The sequence below is a fragment of the Corella eumyota genome, chromosome 1 (genome assembly GCF_963082875.1).
Source record: "Corella eumyota chromosome 1, kaCorEumy4.1, whole genome shotgun sequence".
Classification (NCBI taxonomy): Eukaryota; Metazoa; Chordata; class Ascidiacea; order Phlebobranchia; family Corellidae; genus Corella; species Corella eumyota.
This window is the reverse complement of record NC_137490.1, coordinates 19,707,176-19,726,790: the sequence shown is the minus strand read 5'-3', so window position 1 is coordinate 19,726,790 and position 19,615 is coordinate 19,707,176. Positions and strand designations below refer to the sequence as shown.

The 19,615-nt window shown below is 28.1% G+C and overlaps 2 protein-coding genes across 3 annotated transcripts; both read left to right on the top strand.

The window, feature by feature from the left end:
* The first annotated feature begins 561 nt into the window (after nt 1-561).
* LOC145741814 (flap endonuclease GEN homolog 1-like) lies at nt 562-2,562 on the top strand. The gene is made up of 6 exons (XM_082559480.1): nt 562-722; nt 1,133-1,249; nt 1,380-1,449; nt 1,567-1,743; nt 2,073-2,204; nt 2,395-2,562. Exons 1-6 carry the CDS (start codon nt 562-564, stop codon nt 2,560-2,562), a joined length of 825 nt encoding a protein of 274 aa, XP_082415606.1.
* A 712-nt stretch (nt 2,563-3,274) lies between these two features.
* LOC145750545 (uncharacterized) lies at nt 3,275-9,009 on the top strand. 2 transcript variants are annotated; one of them, XM_082566607.1, is made up of 13 exons: nt 3,275-3,413; nt 3,655-3,744; nt 3,936-3,996; nt 4,153-4,505; nt 5,199-5,396; nt 5,623-5,751; nt 6,195-6,257; nt 6,457-6,603; nt 6,795-6,987; nt 7,062-7,193; nt 7,366-7,518; nt 7,623-7,773; nt 7,884-9,009. In XM_082566607.1, the coding sequence occupies exons 4-13, from the start codon at nt 4,342-4,344 to the stop codon at nt 8,036-8,038; spliced, it is 1,485 nt and encodes a 494-aa protein (XP_082422733.1). In that variant the 5' UTR covers nt 3,275-3,413; nt 3,655-3,744; nt 3,936-3,996; nt 4,153-4,341; the 3' UTR covers nt 8,039-9,009. The 2 variants fall into 2 exon arrangements, with proteins under 2 accessions (XP_082422733.1, XP_082422742.1); XM_082566616.1 differs by having other exon boundaries at nt 3,625-3,744.
* Nucleotides 9,010-19,615: the final 10,606 nt, after the last annotated feature.

Sequence of the window (19,615 nt, the reverse complement as noted above, 5' to 3'; positions counted from 1 at the left end):
GGCAACTTGAGATTTGGCCACCGTAAACTAAATGTTACCCCATGTTTATGCAGTGAAGTTGTTCTTGGCACGCCGAGGATAAAGATTTAAAAAATGACATCATTTTGCAAAAACGTCAATTCAAAACACAGTTACTTCTTTCGCTATGTCTGTGCGATCCCGTGTGGTAACTAGTCAGCTAGAAGGGGGACCAGAAGCTACGACAGTGAAAAGCTTCGGCCAGAAGATTCGGCCTGCAAAAAACGCGGGGAGCTAGAAGTATGTGGTAACTAGTTTTACTGCTTACATGGTTAGGTGTTGTAGATCGTTTAGGAAACTTCAGCAAAAAACAGTAAATAGAATAATTATCGTGTAATAATATTCATTGATATCTTAAACTGTTAAGGTTATTTTAATAAAATATGGTAAGATCTTTCAGCCAAAAAAACAGACTGACAGAAAGAACAGATGCTGATAAATTTTACAACTAAAATAATGCAAATATGAGTAAACGTTAAATAATCTATTTATAGAATATTAAAATCCATCAAATTGCGATTTTTCTTTTTTGAAATATTTAAAATGGGGGTACTAGGTCTATGGGAAATATTACAAGATGTTCAAACTCATAAAACTAAAGAAGATTTGTTTGGTAAAACACTTGCAATCGATCTTGCAATGTGGATATGTGAAGCAGAATCAGTTAAACCTATGAAAAATGCAATAAGCAAACCATATTTAAGGTTTTATAAAATTTAAAAATTGTTGTGTATCAACTTGTCCTTGTAAAAAGCCGCTTTTACAGATTAAAAATTAAGTAACATTTATTATTCCAATTTTGTCTTAAATTATCTTTTGCGATTTGGAATTTTATTTACCATATTGTCAACTTGCGAATTGCTGTAAAGCTTCACAGGGGTTCAGGTTGTTTATAGCGCCTTCCTGATAGATGCTACAACGTGTACATTTTTGGGATCAACTCAAGACCTTAAATAGTGAAGCCCAGTTTTCTAACTACAACAACAGAAGTGTTAACTGCAATTGTTTATTTCATGGTCTTAGACTGTCTATTTTTAATATTAATTTTTCTGTTGTAAATGTATTGTTGCTAATTGTTTACAAAGGACACTAAATTAACAAAATTAATTTTTAGAAATTTGTTCTTTCGAGTAACATCACTAACTCGTAACGGAATAAAACCAATATTTATTATTGATGGAAAAGCACCAAAGTTAAAATGGGATACAATGGCGAAAAGAATGAACGCAAGGTAAAAAAACTGTTAGGCTATTTCTGCAAGTTGAATTTTAAAAATTGGAACATTTTTAGCAAAAATTAATATTAAATTGTTTTATGGTGGTATGTTAACTAGGATTTTAATTTTAAAACAAATTAATTAGAAAGGAACCTACTTCAGTTAGAAGTCATGGAACTGGTTCTAGGAGCAGATTAAATGCAAGATTTAATGAGGTAAAAAAGACAATAAAAAACATTTTTTTTATTTGTACCTACGCCTTATATTAATTAATATTGTCAGAACTTAAACATAAAAAGGAATTATTTAACAAAAAGTTTTTTTCAATACAGTGTTGCAAGTTGTTAGATTGCTTGGGTGTTCCTTGGATTAAGTCTGCAGGGGAAGCTGAAGCAACTTGTGCTGCATTAAACATGGATAATATTGTAGATGGTTGTGTAACTAATGATGGAGATTGTTTCCTGTATGGAGCTAAGATAGTGTATAGAAATTTAACTGTTGACAGCAAGGTAAGATAAGTGAAATGCGATATGTTACTAGTGAAGCTTTTAAATATTTTGATTTTTGATGTGATAAGATCGACTTTACAACCTAAACATAGAGTAACACTATTCTTAACTCAATCTCGAGCTGCCTTTGACAGTTTGTGATATTATAATTTATAGTTTTCTAATAATCAAGCTACTGATTAAGTGTTGCTGATTAAATTGGACCTTTTACCTCTTTGAAAACTTGCTGTTTAATAATAAATATCATCACAAAACTAGTGAAATAGCAAGGATGCTAAAAAATTATTTGGTTATTGAATCATTTTTAAATAAAAGTTTTAAATTTTTAGGGAATTTCAACCGAATGTTACAAAATGAAAGACATAGAGTCAAAATTATCACTGAATAGAAGTTCACTGATAGCTCTTGGTTTAATACTCGGATGTGATTATTGTCCACAAGGAATACCTGGTATCGGGCGGGTAATGAAAGTTATAGGTTTTTTAACAGTAAATATTAAAATTAAATTTGAAAAAATTGTTAAATTTCAAAAAGATTGTTTTGTTTAAAAAAATTTTATAAAAAAAATTAAGTTTATAAGTGTTCACACTTATATCTATAAATAAATGATTTAAATAAATTAATTTAAATAATTTTGAAACTTATTTTAAGGTTCATGCAATACAAATTGTATCTAAGTTCAAAGGTGATAATTGCATAAAAGAGTTAAAATTATGGAAATCGAAAGAAGTTGTTAATATTTCAAAAAAGAAACCAGCACACTGTTCAACATGCAAACATGAAGGTCGGTTAAATGTAACTTATTATTTTCTTACATAAAATGTGGTGTTATTTTGCTATAGCAAGACTTAAGATGTTTTGCTATAACAGACTGGATTAACTTTATGTATATATATGATACCGGCAGCATGGTCTAGTGGTAATTATTGGAAATTATAATCTATATGATAATATCTTTAACTGCCAAAGGCATTTCGAGACTGGATTGGGGTAACAAATGTTACTACTTGTTTAAATTGTGTCTACTTTCCTTTATTGGAATTAATAAATATAAAAAGATTAAGCCGAAAAACACAATTTACCGAAAATAAGAGTTTTTTATTACTTTTTTTGCCATTACCCTTTTTCAAAAAATTAATCAAAAAAAAAATTCTATAAATGTCAATTTTTAATTTTTGTTTTTCGGAAATATGTTTTTTTGGCAAAATGATTTTCGGTATATAAGCATATGCAGTTCAAGTCACTACATTTAAAGGATTTTTGGTATCTTAATTGTGCAAACAAAAGGCTCGACCAATAAACCAAAAAAAGCTTAATATCTTTTAAGTGTTTTCAATCAAATGCTATTTTTAATTACTTTGATTCAACAAATTGTTTTTCACCAAAAGTAATTTTTATTTTGGTTAATTTCTAACCTTTGTTCAAATTATCTGTTTTGTTATTTTTAAATCTTTTGAATTTATGTTTAATCTGCCTCTTGACACTCTGATCTATCTTGACAAACATACATTCGACAATGAAGATATATAAGATGTTCTTCTGCATGACTTAGCCACTGGAACGAATTAAACAAGAACCTTGCGGTTATAACTGAATCGTTTCCGTTTGCATATATATTTACTGTGTCGCCGTGCTCTATAGGATCGTGCATCGCTTTTCTAACACATAAAGTAAGTTCAAAACTAGTTTTGTTCTTTGTAAAATTTGAGTTTTTGTTCTAACATTTATTATTTCAATTAAGTTAAGCTCTCACATTAAATACCTTAAACTTATAGTAATTTTAATTAAGTTAGTAAAATAAAATATAATAAATGTCAAAAACTTAAGGCTGTAAAAAATTGAGCAACAAAAAAGTAAAATTGTTTTTTTTATTGCAAAAAGTTGTTAAATTTCTGCACAACATATTCACAGGATAGAGATAATCAATCATGTGTACCATATATATCCTATTGGAAATAGTACATAGAAAGAAATTCCAAATATTAATCAAAAAAAACTCAGGTAGTGCAATTATCATAGAATTTGTTGGGCATGTTATGATAAATTAATCTATATAGTTCTGTTTTATTTTGAAGGCAATAAGTTTAAAAGTTTATTATTTTTTATATTAAAATTTAATGTTTTTTGACTATTTTAGGTTTTAAATATAAATTCTTACCTATTTAAATATTTATTGTTTTTTGGATTTGAAGTTTATGGATATGAAGACTACTCTGGTGATAATTATTCATCTGAATCCCGATTTAAACTAAAGTATGATTCTAGTTGTCAAGCTATAAGTTAATATTGATTAAATAGTTATAGCTATCATCTTTTAATAAATATAAATGTTCATTTTTATTGTATTAAAATATATATTTTAAACCGAAAATGCTTTTCTATAACACAACTTTTTTTGTGTTTTTTTAGTTGTGTGTCAAGTAAAACTCCTTTAATAAATTATCCGTTGAAGGAATATGATTACAAAATGTTCAAAAGCTTGTTTACAAATGTTCAAAGCTTCACCCAGAATTATTTTTTGAATGTCCATATCGATCTGAATCACATGACTGCAAGAGTAGTGCAAACAAAACACTCTGTTTGCGAAGTAAAATTTCTATGGGATGCCTGGCTTCCTGTTTTGAAAGTTTTCTTCAACAAGGATTCAGATGCTCAAATCGTGACTCTCAGTTCTTACCCCAATTTCTTTTATATGATTTTATTGCTGATTGTGACAACGGAGCTGACTTGTGCTTCGACAAAGTCAAAAATCTTAACACCAAGTAAATAAAATTTTTATTAATAATATTTTTAGCAAATTGGTGATGATAAAAGCCGGCAGCGTGGTGTAGTGGTAAGAACACTTGCTACACCACTATGAAGTCGTGGGTTTAATCCCCACTGCTTTCATGCTGTAGCGCCCTTGAGTAAGGCGCTATAAACGGTATGAACTCCTGCTTAATCAGCAGCATAATTACCGGGCAATTATAATCTATAATATCCCAAACTGCTGAAGGCAACTCAAGACTGGGTCGGAGTAACAGTTGTTACTTTATGTTTAAGTTGCACATTCGACTTTCCCACATCAAAGATAAAGATATATATACAAAAAAAAAAAACATTTATTAAATGAAGTAGTAAGAAGATGGAAAAATTGACATGTGCATTTTCATGGTTTCAAACATGCCATAATAAATTAAATAAACCTGCAGGCCTAATGGTTCCTGCAATTTTTTTTCTGTATATTACAGTCCTTATCAAGTCTATCTTTTATCTTAATTTTTTTTTATTCTGGTCTATATGCCCGATAATGCTATTTCTTATAAATTTAACCTTAAGCTTACTTTCTATTGGAAAAATAGCGTATTGCCTGGTTTAAATTTCATTCAACTTACAACTTTTTTAGATGTTCATTATTAATTGCATTTTATGTAAAAACTTAACGCTTATGTTTAATATATATATATATTTTTTAGTTTAGTTCAAAAAAAGAACTTGGTGTTAAATGAAACTGCTTGTTGGAAATGCTTGGATTCCACTTTAATTAATAAGAAACATGTTTGTGATGGAAAAATTGATTGTCCAGATTTATCAGATGAATGTCTTTGCCAAAATCAATGGAAAATGTTTACGAAATTATGCCAACATATAGCTCCAGTTGCATCAACATTTAAGTATTTTTTGATTAAAATTTTTGTATTGAACAATAACAAAATTGTGTAGGCCTACTACACAATCTTTTTTAAGCATAAAACTAAGTCATTAATAATTTACAATATTACATGCCTAATTTGAAGTATTGGTATAAATTTAAATGCTGCTTAAAAAACTATTGATTTTTGGTAACTATTTTATGAAGTTGACATTTTTAATGAAGTAACAAGATGTTTTTGCCTATAGTCCAGAAAACAACTCATGTAATCCAATATGTGATAATACAACTTGTATAATATGTGATAATACAACTTGTATAAACAAAACAGGGATTTGTGATGGAATTGTTGATTGTGAAGATCAAAAGGATGAAAAGTAATTTAAAATTGTTTGGTATACTATTTATTAACTGTTTTGATAATAAGTTTAAAGCATAGTAACCTTATTTAAATACATTCATTATTGTGTATACCGGCAGTGCGGTGTAGCGGTAAGAACACTTGCTACATCACTATGAGGTTGTGGGTTCAATCCCCACTTCTCTTATGCTTTAGCGCCACTGAGTAAGGCGCTATAAACAGTCTGAACTCTTGCTGAGCCAGCACTTAATCAGCAGCAGAATTACCGGGCAATTATAATCTAAATAATATCCCAAACTGCTAAAGGCACCCCGAAAGTTGGTAGAAGTAACTTAGGTTTCATGCATGGATTTGACCATCCCACATCGAGGATAAATATATATACAAAAAAATGTTATATAAATAATGCACACTAATTTTTTTTTATATTTTTTTAATTTCTTTTTGTGCTGTGTTTAGTTTTCCATTTTGTCCCAATCCAATATATTGTACAGAGGCTTCTAAACAAGGACAAAAGTGCAGGTTAAGTTTTATTTCTTACTTTAAGTTATATCCCAAAATTGTGAAATATTTAACTAAATCTCGATTTAATCAGTAAGTTGTGTGCGCCATTTTAAACTTTGGTCTATATATTAAAAAATAAAATGATTAAAAGTAAGGAATATAAACATATATAAATTATCTATTAAAAGGTAAATTGAACATTTTGTTATGGGTGCAGGTGTAAAAAATTTGGAGAATGTAAAAGTAAAGTTGCTACATTCTGTGACGGAGTACAAAATTGCATGCTTTTTGATGACGAGTACACACCAAATTGTTATCAAAATATACAAAACTTACATGACTGTGCTTTGTCGAGAACGAATATGTAAAAATATACTTTAAAACTATGCATTTATACAAAAAAATAATAAAACTGAAATAATCTTAATAAAGTGTTACTAAATTTAGGTTTTAAATTGTGTGTATCATATTTTAGTTGTATAACATTTTTTCATTGCATAAAAGTTATAAGGATGTCATTTTAATAAAATTTGACTGAACTCATTGTTATTTTAGGTTCACTATGGACATATGTATGTTTAGTTCGACTACATTTAATCAAACTAATTGTTGTCTACAACTTGAGGTAATTGGTTTACCATTATGTTGCAATGGCATACTGGGTGATAATTATTTTCTACGAGAAGATGAAAGTATTAAACTGTGCCATGATAGACAACGATTTTTTTGTCAAGCCAATGATAATCGGGTAAATCTATTTTATTAGAACAAATATACTAGAATTTTGAAATCCTATGACCTAAAATTTTGTAAAATTTGTAGGTATCTATTACTCAACAAGAAGTATGTGATGGAGTAATAGATTGTGTTGATAAATCTGATGAAATGCTTTGCCAAACCGATGGCAGATTTTATTGTGAAAATAAAATCCCATTGTTTATCTCTAGACAAAAAGTCAGTTTAATGACTAAAATTGTTTTATTTACTACATCATAAAAGTATCTGCAAAACAAAAAATGTTTTTATGGTTTTCGTTTACTGTGGTGTTATAAGCTATTTTAAATTTTGGCGTTCCCCCCCTATTTTTGTAGTGGTAGTACTTGAATAATAAATGGTTATATTATAGATAGGTGATGGGGTTTTTGATTGTGAAGATGGAACAGATGAATGCCCTTCAACGCACGATGTCATTTCATCAACAAAAAATCTTATTGGAAATAATATTTTAAGATATTTTGGAATTTGGTTTATGGGAATTCTTGCCCTTGGTGGAAACTTGGTAAAACAATTTTAAACAAGATTACTTTTTCTATTTTAAACTGTTGAACTGTTTTTCTTAACGTGATAGGTTGATGTATATTTAAATATAAAAACCTATTTTAGGCTGTTATTGTTGAAATTATGAAAAGTGTAAGAAGTAAGGCTTCCAAATCTATATCTGCAAATGAAATATTTGTGATAAATTTAGCATTTGCCGACTTTTTAATGGGATTTTATTTAGTATGTCTTGCTAGCGTCGGGGTCTATTACCAAGGTATTTAGATTGTAAGCTAAAACATTATACATTGCTCATTTTTCCGCCTTAATATTTGAAATTTTTTTTCATTCTTATTTATTTTAATATAGATTTCATTTTTTTTATAGATAGGTATTGTGCATATAGTCGAATATGGAGATCTAGCACCTTGTGCACCACCTTAGGGATTCTCATAGTCTTGTCAAGCGAGACTTCAGTAGTAACCATGGCTTTATTGACTTCTTACCGCCTCTTTTCTATTCTAAATGTGCTTATTATATAAGAATAAGATGCAGCAAAAGATTTTACCATAAAACAGAATTATGTTATATCATTAAACAAATATATAGTATAAATGAATATGTTAATGTTTGTAAAGTTATTTACTTATTATATGTTTTTTTTATAGAATTATTTATAAACCGGTATATCTTTTTTTATAGAATTATTTATAAAATAATGTTTTTTAGCCTTTTGCATCTCAGAGTTTTCCTAAAACAAAACATGTAGTTGTTGCAGTTTTCATGGCTTGGTGTTTTTCTGCTTTGCTTGCATTTCTACCACTTGCAAATGTTTTTTAAACCACATTTACTCCTGAAATTAATCTACTTACTAAAAGTGCATTCTTTAACACAACTGAAGTTAGCTTTACAGGTCAAATTAAAAATGACTATTAATTTATTTGTGCAAAAGCTTTATATACATATAATTAAAAAACTTGGTATTTTTTTAATTTGTATTTTGTTAAATTTCATTCATAAAGAAATAGTCTTAACTATTATTACATTAATTTAATTGATTTAGACTATCCGAACTACCTTATTCTTTAGTCTAAATTTTCCCTAGAATACTCAAACTTATCTTCTTCAATTATTGATCAAATTAATTTTGCAAGTTCATGGCAAGAGTTACAAGATATAAAAATTAAGAGGTTTCCAGACTTATCTTTACAAATATCAAAGTATATTGGGGAGGTTTTAAAAATTTGAAAAAAATATGGAAAAAAATGAAATCAAAAACCAATATTATTGTTTTATAGATATTATAGCTCTCATAGTGTTTGTATGCCAAAGATTTTTGTGACAAAACAAGAGCAAAAAAAGTTAGTTGAGTCTGTTAAAACATAATTAACACTTATTAGATGTATGTAAGCTAATATTGTTTTCCAGTATCCTAAAAACTATTTACTTACTATTTGTTTTAAAATTAAAAATGAAGTTAAATTTTCGTTTAACATAAAAGTTAATTGTATTGCAAAGGCAATTTTTTTGATGTTAACTCCGTTACCTTTAAATTTCTTTATTAGTTTATACATTTAATCATGAATTATTATTTTTTTATTTAAGTATTTTATTTTTTTTATTTAAGTAAGTAAATATTTATTAAATTCAGAGCTGTAATAAACTTTTTTAAAATAGATTTTAATGCAGTAATGATATTTAACTTTATACATAATTATAACGTAACAGGAAGTGGGTTTATAATAAAACTCCATGCATATACATCCTTATTTAACAATAATCCAATTCAGGGAATCCAATTTATGGAATCCAATTCAAAGTAATTATCAAAGTCAGAGCAGTTTTTAACCTAATAATAGATTTGGAATAACAAAAAACAAATTTTGTCATTTTATATTATAAACAAATAAAATGTAAGTGCAACTGTTATAAAGTTTAATACAGGAAGTCTGATTGTTATGAAGTTTATTACATTTACTTCGTCATGGGTGTAAAACATAATGTTTATTAGTGTGTAAGGGGTGTAGGCTTTTTGTAATAACTTAATATGGTTTAGTTTTACTTTAAAAGACTATAAGTTCAGTAGTTTTATTTTTTTTTTTAAATTATAAAGTAATAATTTTCTTTATTTTAGAGTTTAAAAATGAAATTCTACTTATCTATCCTTTTATTGTTCTTTGGTTCTGTACCCTTGAATTTTGGATTTGAGTATGATTCTAGTTGTTGAGCTTTGTATAAGTAAAATTATTTAATAAGAGCTTTTATTTTTTGTAGAAATTGATACATAATCAATTTTTATTAAAAAATATATTTTAGAATATATACCTGTTATTGTAAAGTAGCATTTATTTTTAAGGTGTCTAGTAATTTGGCGGGTGGACAAACATGATTTTGTTGATATTTATAATTGTTGGAGGCAACACCCAGACTTTTACTTTGAATGCTTGTATCAAGATAAATCACAAAGCTGTAACATTGGAAAGACTAAAACAATTTGTGCGCGGCACATGTCTTTTGGGGAATGCAGTTATCCCTGTAGTGGGAATCCTTATCGAGGATTTAGATGCTCAAGTCATGAGGGTAGTTTCTTACCCCAAAGTTTGTTATATGATTTTTTTGCTGATTGTAAAAATGAAGCTGATTTGTGTTTTAACAAAAAGCAAGACGAAAACACTAGGTAAAAATAAATTTTTATGGTTTTAGCACATTAGTAAAAGTGAAATTAAAATAAAACAATGTAACAAAAAATGGTCAAAGATTATGTTTTATGGTTTAAAACATGTCATATTTATAACATTTTTTAAAATATTAGGTTGGTTGATTTTCAGAAATAAATTTATAAACAAACTAGTAATTTTTTATGTATTGCATAAAAAAGTTTTGCGGTGATAATTGAATAGATTTTTTTTAGCTTTGTTCAAAAAGAAAATTTGGTGTTAAATGAAACTGCTTGTTGGAAATGCTTGGATTCCACTTTAATTAATAACAAACATGTTTGTGATGGAAAAATTGATTGCCCAGATTTATCAGATGAATGTCTTTGCCAAAATCAATTTAAAATGGTCACAGAATTATGCCAACATATAGCTCCAGTTGCATTTACTTCTAAGTATTTTGATATTAAAATTTTCTATTTAAAGTAATATAAACTAACAAAGTTAAGTACTAACCACCCTTTTTTGAGTATAAAACTGTAAAATTAATTAAACTAACTAACTTAATGTCCAATTAAGTTATCAAGTATTAGGAAAAGCCATTCAATATAAAAAATATAATCTAGTTTTCTTGTGATGGGTATCTTTTTAAAAAAAGCATCTGATTTTAATAACATGTTTTGTCTATAGTCTGCAAAACAACTCATGTAAGGTTGGAGAATTGATATGTGATAATACAACTTGTATAAACAAAGCAAGAATTTGTGATCAAATTGATGATTGTAGAGACCATATGGATGAGAAGTAAATTAGAAAAATTTAAAATATTTTTTATTAAGTGTTTCAAATTTTTTTTAAACTTTATTTTACAGTTTTCGAAAGCTAAGTTACCATTAAAATACAATATATTATTTTTTTATGTATAATATTACACAACTAAATCTGTATATTATTTTAATTTTTTCATGCTGTATTTAGTTCTCTTTTTTGTCCTATTCCAATATTATGTAAAAAGGCTTCTAAACAAGGACAAAAGTGCAGGTTTAGTATTATATTTTAAGCATTATTTAATAATTTCGCAAAATTTTTGACCCAATTGCTGTTAATTCCTTTTGCAAGGATGCTTCAGTATCTAAATTTTTTGGTATATATTTTTGAAACAAATGGGATAACTAGTATATTTAAATAACCGTATTTGCAAATATGTTTTTAGTTTCTTTTTCAAGAAACGTTGACAATTAGGTGTTAGGTGTATTATAATTGTTATTACAGATTTTATTTTTTAAATAGTGAGCAAATCTAAATTTAGTTGTGTTTTAGTTTATAATTTATCTACAATATGTAAAAATTAAAAGCAAAAAATATTAGCATGAAAGATTTTTTGTTAAAATGTCAAATTAAACATTTTGGTGCAGGTGTGAAATAAAATCCGAATGTACTATCCAATTTGGTACTTTTTGTGATGGAATACCAGATTGTTGGGAAAATGATGATGAATGCAAACTAAATTGTTATCAAGATATACAAAACTTAAATGACTGTGCTTTGTCAAGAATAAATTTGTAAAAATAATTTTTAAACTAAGCATATAGTTTATAATTAACAACTAATTTATAAAACTTAAAAAATCTAAATAAAGTGCAATTACATTTAAAAGTTTTTTTTCACTTTATTTTATTTCAGGATCATGGTACCAGTCTGTTTGAAAAGTTCACCTACATTTAATATAACGAAATGTTGCCTACTAGGAAATAATATAACCAATGTAAAATGTTGCAATGGTGTAGTAGGTGATAGTTTTTATAAAGGGCATAGATTAGGTGATGATGAGAACATACAATTGTGTCACGATACAAAACGCTTTTATTGTTATGCAAATCCAGATCTGTATTTTGAAAGGGTAAATTCTTTTTTTATCAAGTATAACATAGTTTTTAAAAACTTTATATTTGTAGATGTCTATTAGTCACCAGGAGGTATGTGATGGAGTAATAGATTGTTATGATAAATCTGATGAAAAAAGTTGCACAAATGATGGCAGATTTTATTGTGAAAATAAAATCCCATTGTTTGTCTCAAGAGAAAAAGTTAGTTTAATAATTTAAATTTTTTATCTAGTTCAATTATAATAATATATGCAAAACAAAAAATGCTTTACTTGTTTTTGTTTGCTGTGGTGTCATGATCTATCATAAATTTTGACAACTACAGCTTCTTTAGTTGCAGTGTTATGTAATAAATTGTAATATCATAGATAGGGGATGGGGTTTTCGATTGTGAAGATGGAACAGATGAATGTCCTTCAACTAATGATGTTATTTCATCACCCCAAAATCTTATCGGAAACAGTATTTTAAGATATTTTGGAATTTGGTTTATGGGAATTTTTGCAATTTGTGGAAATCTGGTAAAACAATTTTTAACATGACTATTTTTGCTATTTAAACTATTTTGCTTTGTTTTTCTTAATGTGATAGGGTAAAATGTAAATACTAAGCATATTTTAGGCTGTCATTGTTGGAATTATAAAAAGTATAAGAAACGATGCTTCCAAATCTATATCTGCAAATGAAATATTTGTGATAAATTTGGCATTTGCTGATTTTTTAATGGGAGTGTATTTATTAGCTCTTGCCATAGTTGGAGTTTATTATCAAGGTATTAGGTTTATTGAACATAAAAATATAACTAATTTTTTTTTTAATATAAATTTTATAATTTTGTATAGATAGATACTGTGCTTATAGTTGGATATGGAGATCTAGCACCTTGTGTACTACCCTGGGTATTCTTATTGTGTTGTCAAGCGAAACTTCTGTAGTTACAATGGCTTTATTGACTTCATACCGCCTCTTTTCTATTTTAAAGGTAAAAAAATATATATAAAAAAATAAATTGTATTAATTTTTCTCTACAAAACAAAAATATGTTATGTCATTAAACAAATGTATAAAAGACTTTATATGTTATTGTATGTTCAATGTTCTTCTTATTTAATTGTGTATAGTGCTAAACAGATTTATGTGCTTTGATTTTCAATTACCAATTTTCCTATGAAATTATAATTCAAAAAATGCTTTTTAGCCTTTTGCATCTCAGCGAATTACTAAAAGAAGATATGTAGTTGTTGCAGTTTTAATGGCTTGGTCTTTTTCTGCTTTGCTTGCATTTTTACCCATTTCAAATGCTTTTCAAACCACATTTACTCCTGAAATTCTTCTACCTACTAAAAGTCCATTCTTCAGCACAACTGAAGTTAGCTTTACAGGTCAAATAAAAATGACTAATATTTCATTTGTGCAAAAGCTTTATGTACATAATAAAAATTTGGTATTTTAAAAATTTATATTTTGTTAAATTTCGCACATAAAAATATAGTCTTAACTATTATTGCATTAAATCAATTGATTTAGACTATCAGAACTACCTTATTCTTCAGTCAAAATTTTCCCCAGAATACTTAAACTTATCTTCTTCAATTATTGATCAAATTAATTTTGCAAGTTCGTGGCAAGAGTTACAAGATATACAAAATGAGAGATTTCCAGATTTTCCCTTACAAATATCAAAGTATTTTGGGTGAGTTTTTTACAGAGTGTAAAAAAATAAATATTAAACCACTGTTTATTTTGTTTTAGATATTATAGCTCTCATAGTGTTTGTATGCCAAAAATCTTTGTGACAAAACAAGATTTTTCCTGGCTATTTTCCATTGCGGTTACTGCGTTGAATTTCATAATTTTTGTTTACATTTTTGTTGCTTATGTTGTGATTTACAAACGCTCACAAGGAAACAAGAACCTTCAACCTACCAATGATAATGCCGTTGCACAAAGAGAATTGAAAAAAAGAAGTAAGTAATAAAAATAAGTTTTTTATGTAACGTTTATTTGCCTGATATTCTTTTGTAAAATAATATTTTATTGCGAAAAGATTCACAAACAACCGTTCACAAGCTTGTACCACGAATACTACATATAATACATTGCAACATGGTTCACTAATAATTCACGCGGTACAGCCCACATGATAGAGATAACGGTGTAAACACGTGACTAGGAACAGATAACACTCCAGTCTGGAAAGTAGGACAGCGTGCACGCACGAGATTTTTTTCATTAAAAAAATGCACGCCGGGAATTAGCGTTTTGCACGCCTAGTGTCTTAAAAAAATGTGCATGTGCAGTACTGATGCCTAAAACACGCTAACATATATCATGCGTGCTCGCCTAGACCATAGAGATAGTAATATATACACATATTAGTATCTCTATGGCCTAGACCGGAAATTTTAGTACGCATTTTTTTACGCTTGCACGCACGAGATCTCGTCGAAAACTGCCCTGCTTTTCAGACTGGATAACACTTAGCCTAAACAAGAAAATGGCAGATTCGTTACACTCTTCCCTTCCGATAGTAAGAAAACATGTAATAAAGAGAAAGAACGAATACGCAAATAAATTAACAGAGTTTATGTAAACGTGCTCTGGTTACTTTCATTGGTTTGTTTTGCCACTTCGATTTTTTAATTCGATAGGTAGATCCATCAAGCTTTTGCGTTATTACAAAAGTTGAGTGAGAGTCTTTTTGTAAACTTTGCACCTCGTTTTTATCACGAAGCACAACGGTCTCTTCGGGGAATACAGGTTGCAACTCCTCATGTTGATTTTTTTTCTATTCTTGCAACCAACACACTTTTTATTACATTTAATAACATCAGATTTTATTGAAATTGAATAAAAACGCTTTCGTAATAATCTCAGCGTTGACATGACGCCTCTGTGCCCTTGTCATGCTTCTTTTAAAATGTTTAACTTTAGTGATGTTGGCACAACTATTTGTAAATAAAATTGAGACCTGGAAGACTACTCCCATTGTCGAAAAAGAATATTATTTTCAACTACCAACGATGACAGCTGTTCATCATATTTTAAAAAAGATTTGTTATGCGTTTTTTTAGAGCACAGTCTTCGTTTCACTTTCTGTATTTCTTTGTCCTTTAATTGGGCCTGAGAAACTTTCTCTTTTATGAAATCTTCGTTATTTATTACTGATATTAAACGCATATTAAAAATTTCGTCATCCTGAACGCCACCTTTTTCAACGGTCACTGCTTTTGACTTTATTGTTACATTTCTTTCTAAAGAGGAATAAGTTGGGTCAGAAATTAAGTTAAACGCGGAAGGTAACCTGGTATTTCTCGCCTTTGAACTGTCGTCACTTGATCTGGTGCGCGATATTTTTCGTAGTGGTTAGATCCACTCTATACAATTGTTCGTAGAGCTGCCCTGTCTTCAAAGCATTTTCAATTGTAGATGGTAATGTGTGATGAATGGCGGAACGCAACTCACTATCATTTTTATTGCATTTAAAAAGCAATTTAGTTTGAGTTTTTCTAGTTCTTCTTTTCTCGAATTTTGATGCTTGCAGCCTTACCATATAGACTAAGTGCAAGCCTGTTGCCACTTTTTCTGGCATCCCATCTGGTAGCGTATGCTATGAGGTTAAACTTTATGAGATATCTTTCAACGTTGGTGTCACCTGTGTGTTTTTCTAGCGCTTGGTTGCTGTTAAGCTCTGGTGATTGGCACACTCTTAAGCTCAATTCTTTTTTCAGGGAGGCTAGTTCCCTTTTTATCGCTCGTAGTTCTTGTTTGACTACGTTCTTGATCAACAACGATGATTTAAAATAATGGTCAATATACAACAAGTGTTGGTCTAACGATTGTTTTTCCTTTTTGCAACTTTTCTTTAAATTCGCTGTGGCTTCAAATAATTTGATCTCGGCAGGACCTTCAATGTAACGTTTATTTGCCTGATAGTCTTTTGTGAGAAGCCTGATATTCTTTTGTAAAATAAGTATTTTTTTGCGAGAAGATTCACAAACAACCGTTCACAAGCTTGTACCACGAATACTACATATAAAACATTGCAACACCGTTAACTAATAAATCCTGTGATACAGCCCATGTGATAGAGATAACGGTATAAACACGTGACTTAAGGTGTAAACACGTGACTAGGAACAAATAACACTTAGCCTAAACAAAAAAATGGAGAAATCGTTACATTTAACAGTATGAATGCGAAAATTGTTTTTATTTCAACAATATTTACTAACTTTAATAACATTTACTTTTAGTCATGCAAAAGAAGATTATGAGATTGGTGTTCACAGATTTTTGTTGTTGGGTTCCAATCTGTATTATGGCTTTCTTAAAAATTTCAGGAGTCCACATTCCGGATTCTGCTTATGCCTATTCTGCTATTATTCTCTATCCAATTAACAGCTCACTTAACCCACTTTTGTACTCCAATGTGTTAGATAATGCTTGGAACAAAATCAAATCATTTTTTGTTAGAAAAAAACAACAAATTCTTATACAAAAACAGTTGAACCAAAAGGGTTCCAACACAAAAGAAACAAACCTTTAATAAATGTAAAAATAATTTAAAACTTATTTGTTACAAATATATAAACCATTTATGTTCACCAATATGTAAAATATTTTTAATATTTTCTAAAGCAATTTTTCGTTGATATATTTTTATGTTATGTTTTTTAATTTATATTTATATACAGTTGACTTTTGACGACAATATTATGTACTAATTATTTGTATCATAAACATTTTTGTAGCCTATTAAAAACATTTAAAAAAAATTATGAAAATTATATAAAAAAAAATTATAAAAAAAAATTTTAAATAAAAAAAAATTATAAAAATTATATTATTATTTTTCGGTAAAGTTTAATCGAATATAGATAAAAACTGTTTTGAGTTTGATAACAGCTGAGTTTGATTTTTTTAGCGTTTGTATTATTTTGTATTATTATTTCAGATATTGTTGTGTTTAAAAAAATATTTTAAACATTTTAGTTTTGTTGCTTATACACAGGTTATTAAATTCAAAAACTCCAAAACTTTGTTTTAATTAAATAATTTGGCAAAAATCGTTGGTGGTGTAGGCAGAGAAAATTAACAAAACTAGTTTCGTTGTTTGTCAAATTTGAGTTTTTGTTTTTACATTTATTATTTCAATTAATTTAAGCTCTCACATTAAATACCTTAAACTTATAGTAATTTTAATTAAGTTAGTAAACTAAAATATAATAAATGTCAAAAACTTAAGGCTGTAAAAAATTAAGCAACAAAAAAGTAAAATTGTTTTTTTTATTGCAAAAAGTTGTTAAATTTCTGCACAACATATTCACAGGATAGAGATAATCAATCATGTGTACCATATATATCCTATTGGATATAGTACATAGAAAGAAATTCCAAATATTAATCAAAAAAAAACTCAGGTAGTGCAATTATCATAGAATTTGTTAGGCATGTTATGATAAATTAATATAATTCTGTTTTATTTTGAAGGGCAATAAGTTTAAAAGTTTAATATTTTTTTTATTAAAATTTAATGTTTTTTGACTATTTTAGGTTTTAAATATGAATTCTTACCTATTTTTCTATTTATTGTTTTTTGGATTTAAAGTTTATGGATATGAAGACTACTCTGGTGATAATTATGCAATTTCTGTTCCATCTGAATCCAGATTTAAACTAAAGTATGATTCTAGTTGTCAAGCTACAAGTTAATATTGATTAATTAGTTATAGTTATCATATTTTAATAAATATAAATGTTCAAATTTTTTGTATTAAAATATATATTTTTAACTGCATATGCTTTTTTAAAACACAAGTTTTTATTGTGTTTTTTTAGGTGTGCGCCAAGTAAAACTCCTTTAATAAATTATCCGTTGAAGGAATATGATTATGTTGATGTTTACAAATGTTCAAAGCTTCACCCAGAATTATTTTTTGAATGTCCATATCGATCTGAATCACATGACTGCAAGAGTAGTGCAAACAAAACACTCTGTTTGCGAAGTAAAATTTCTATGGGATGCCTGGCTTCCTGTTTTGAAAGTTTTCCTCAACAAGGATTCAGATGCTCAAATCGTGACTCTCAGTTCTTACCCCAATTTCTTTTATATGATTTTATTGCTGATTATGACAACAGAGCTGACTTGTGCTTCAACAAAGTCAAAAATCTTAACACCAGGTAAATAAAATTTTTATTTATAATATTTTTAGCATATTCGTGATGATAAAAACTGATTTTAAATGAAGTAGTAAGAAGATGGACAAATTGACATGTGCATTTTCATGGTTTTAAACATATCATAATGAATTTAATAAACCTGCAGGCCTAATGGTGACTGCAGTTTCTTTTTTATATATTACAGTCCTTACCAAGTATATGTTTTGGTCTATAAGCCTGGATAATGCTATTTCCTATTAATCCAACCTTAAGCTCACTTTCTATTGGAAAAATAGCGTATTGCCTGGTTTAAATTTCATTCAACTTACAATTTTTTTATTAAGTAAAACTGTCTTAATGTATTAACTAACACCAGATGTTCATTATTAATTGCATTTTATGTAAAAACTTAATGCTTATGTTTAATGTATATATTTTTTAGTTTCGTTCAAACAAAGAATTTGGTGTTAAATGAAACTGCTTGTTGGAAATGCTTGGATTCCACTTTAATTAATAAGAAACATGTTTGTGATGGAAAAATTGATTGTCCAGATTTATCAGATGAATGTCTTTGCCAAAATCAATGGAAAATGTTCACGAAATTATGCCAACATATAGCTCCAGTTGCATCAACATTTAAGTATTTTTTGATTAAAATTTTTGTATTAAACAGTAACAAAATTGTGTAGGCCTACTACCCAACCTTTTTTAAGCATAAAACTAAGTCATTTATAATTTACAATATTACATGCCTAATTTGAAGTATTGGTATAAATTTAAGTGCTGCTTAAAAAACTATTGATTTTTGGTAACTATTTTATGAAGTTGACATATTTTAATAAAGTAACAAGATGTTTTTGCCTATAGTCCAGAAAACAACTCATGTAATCCAGGGGAATTAATATGTGATAATACAACTTGTATAAACAAAACAGGGATTTGTAATGAAATTGTTGATTGTGAAGATCAAAAGGATGAAAAGTAATTTAAAATTGTTTTTATACTATTTATAAACTGTTTTGATAATAAGTTTAAAGCATAGTAACCTTATTTAAATACATTCATTATTATGTATACCGGCAGCGCGGTGTAGTAGTAAAAACACTTGCTACATCACTATGACGTCGTGGGTTCAATCCCCACTTCTCTTATGCTTTAGCGCCACTAAGTAAGGCGCTATAAACAGTGTGAACTCCTGCTGAGCCAGCACTTAATCAGCAGCATAATTACCGGGCAATTATAATCTAAATAATATTCCAAACTGTTAAAGGCACCCCAAAAGTTGGTGGAAGTAACTAATGTTACACGCATGGATTTGACTATCCCACATCGAGGATAAAGATATATACAAAAAAATGTTATATAAATAATGCACACTAATTTTTTTTAATTTCTTTTGTGCTGTGTTTAGTTTTCC

Excerpts from the sequence above, each read along its gene's own strand:
- LOC145750545 (XM_082566607.1), top strand. The coding sequence starts at position 4,342 with ATGGGATGCCTGGCTTCCTGTTTTGAAAGTTTTCTTCAACAAGGATTC. Across the intron at positions 4,506-5,198 it reads GTCAAAAATCTTAACACCAA|TTTAGTTCAAAAAAAGAACT; the intron begins GTAAATAAAATT and ends TATATTTTTTAG. Across the intron at positions 5,397-5,622 it reads CCAGTTGCATCAACATTTAA|TCCAGAAAACAACTCATGTA; the intron begins GTATTTTTTGAT and ends TTTTGCCTATAG.
- LOC145741814 (XM_082559480.1), top strand. The coding sequence starts at position 562 with ATGGGGGTACTAGGTCTATGGGAAATATTACAAGATGTTCAAACTCAT. Across the intron at positions 723-1,132 it reads ATAAGCAAACCATATTTAAG|AAATTTGTTCTTTCGAGTAA; the intron begins GTTTTATAAAAT and ends ATTAATTTTTAG. Across the intron at positions 1,450-1,566 it reads TAAATGCAAGATTTAATGAG|TGTTGCAAGTTGTTAGATTG; the intron begins GTAAAAAAGACA and ends TTTTCAATACAG.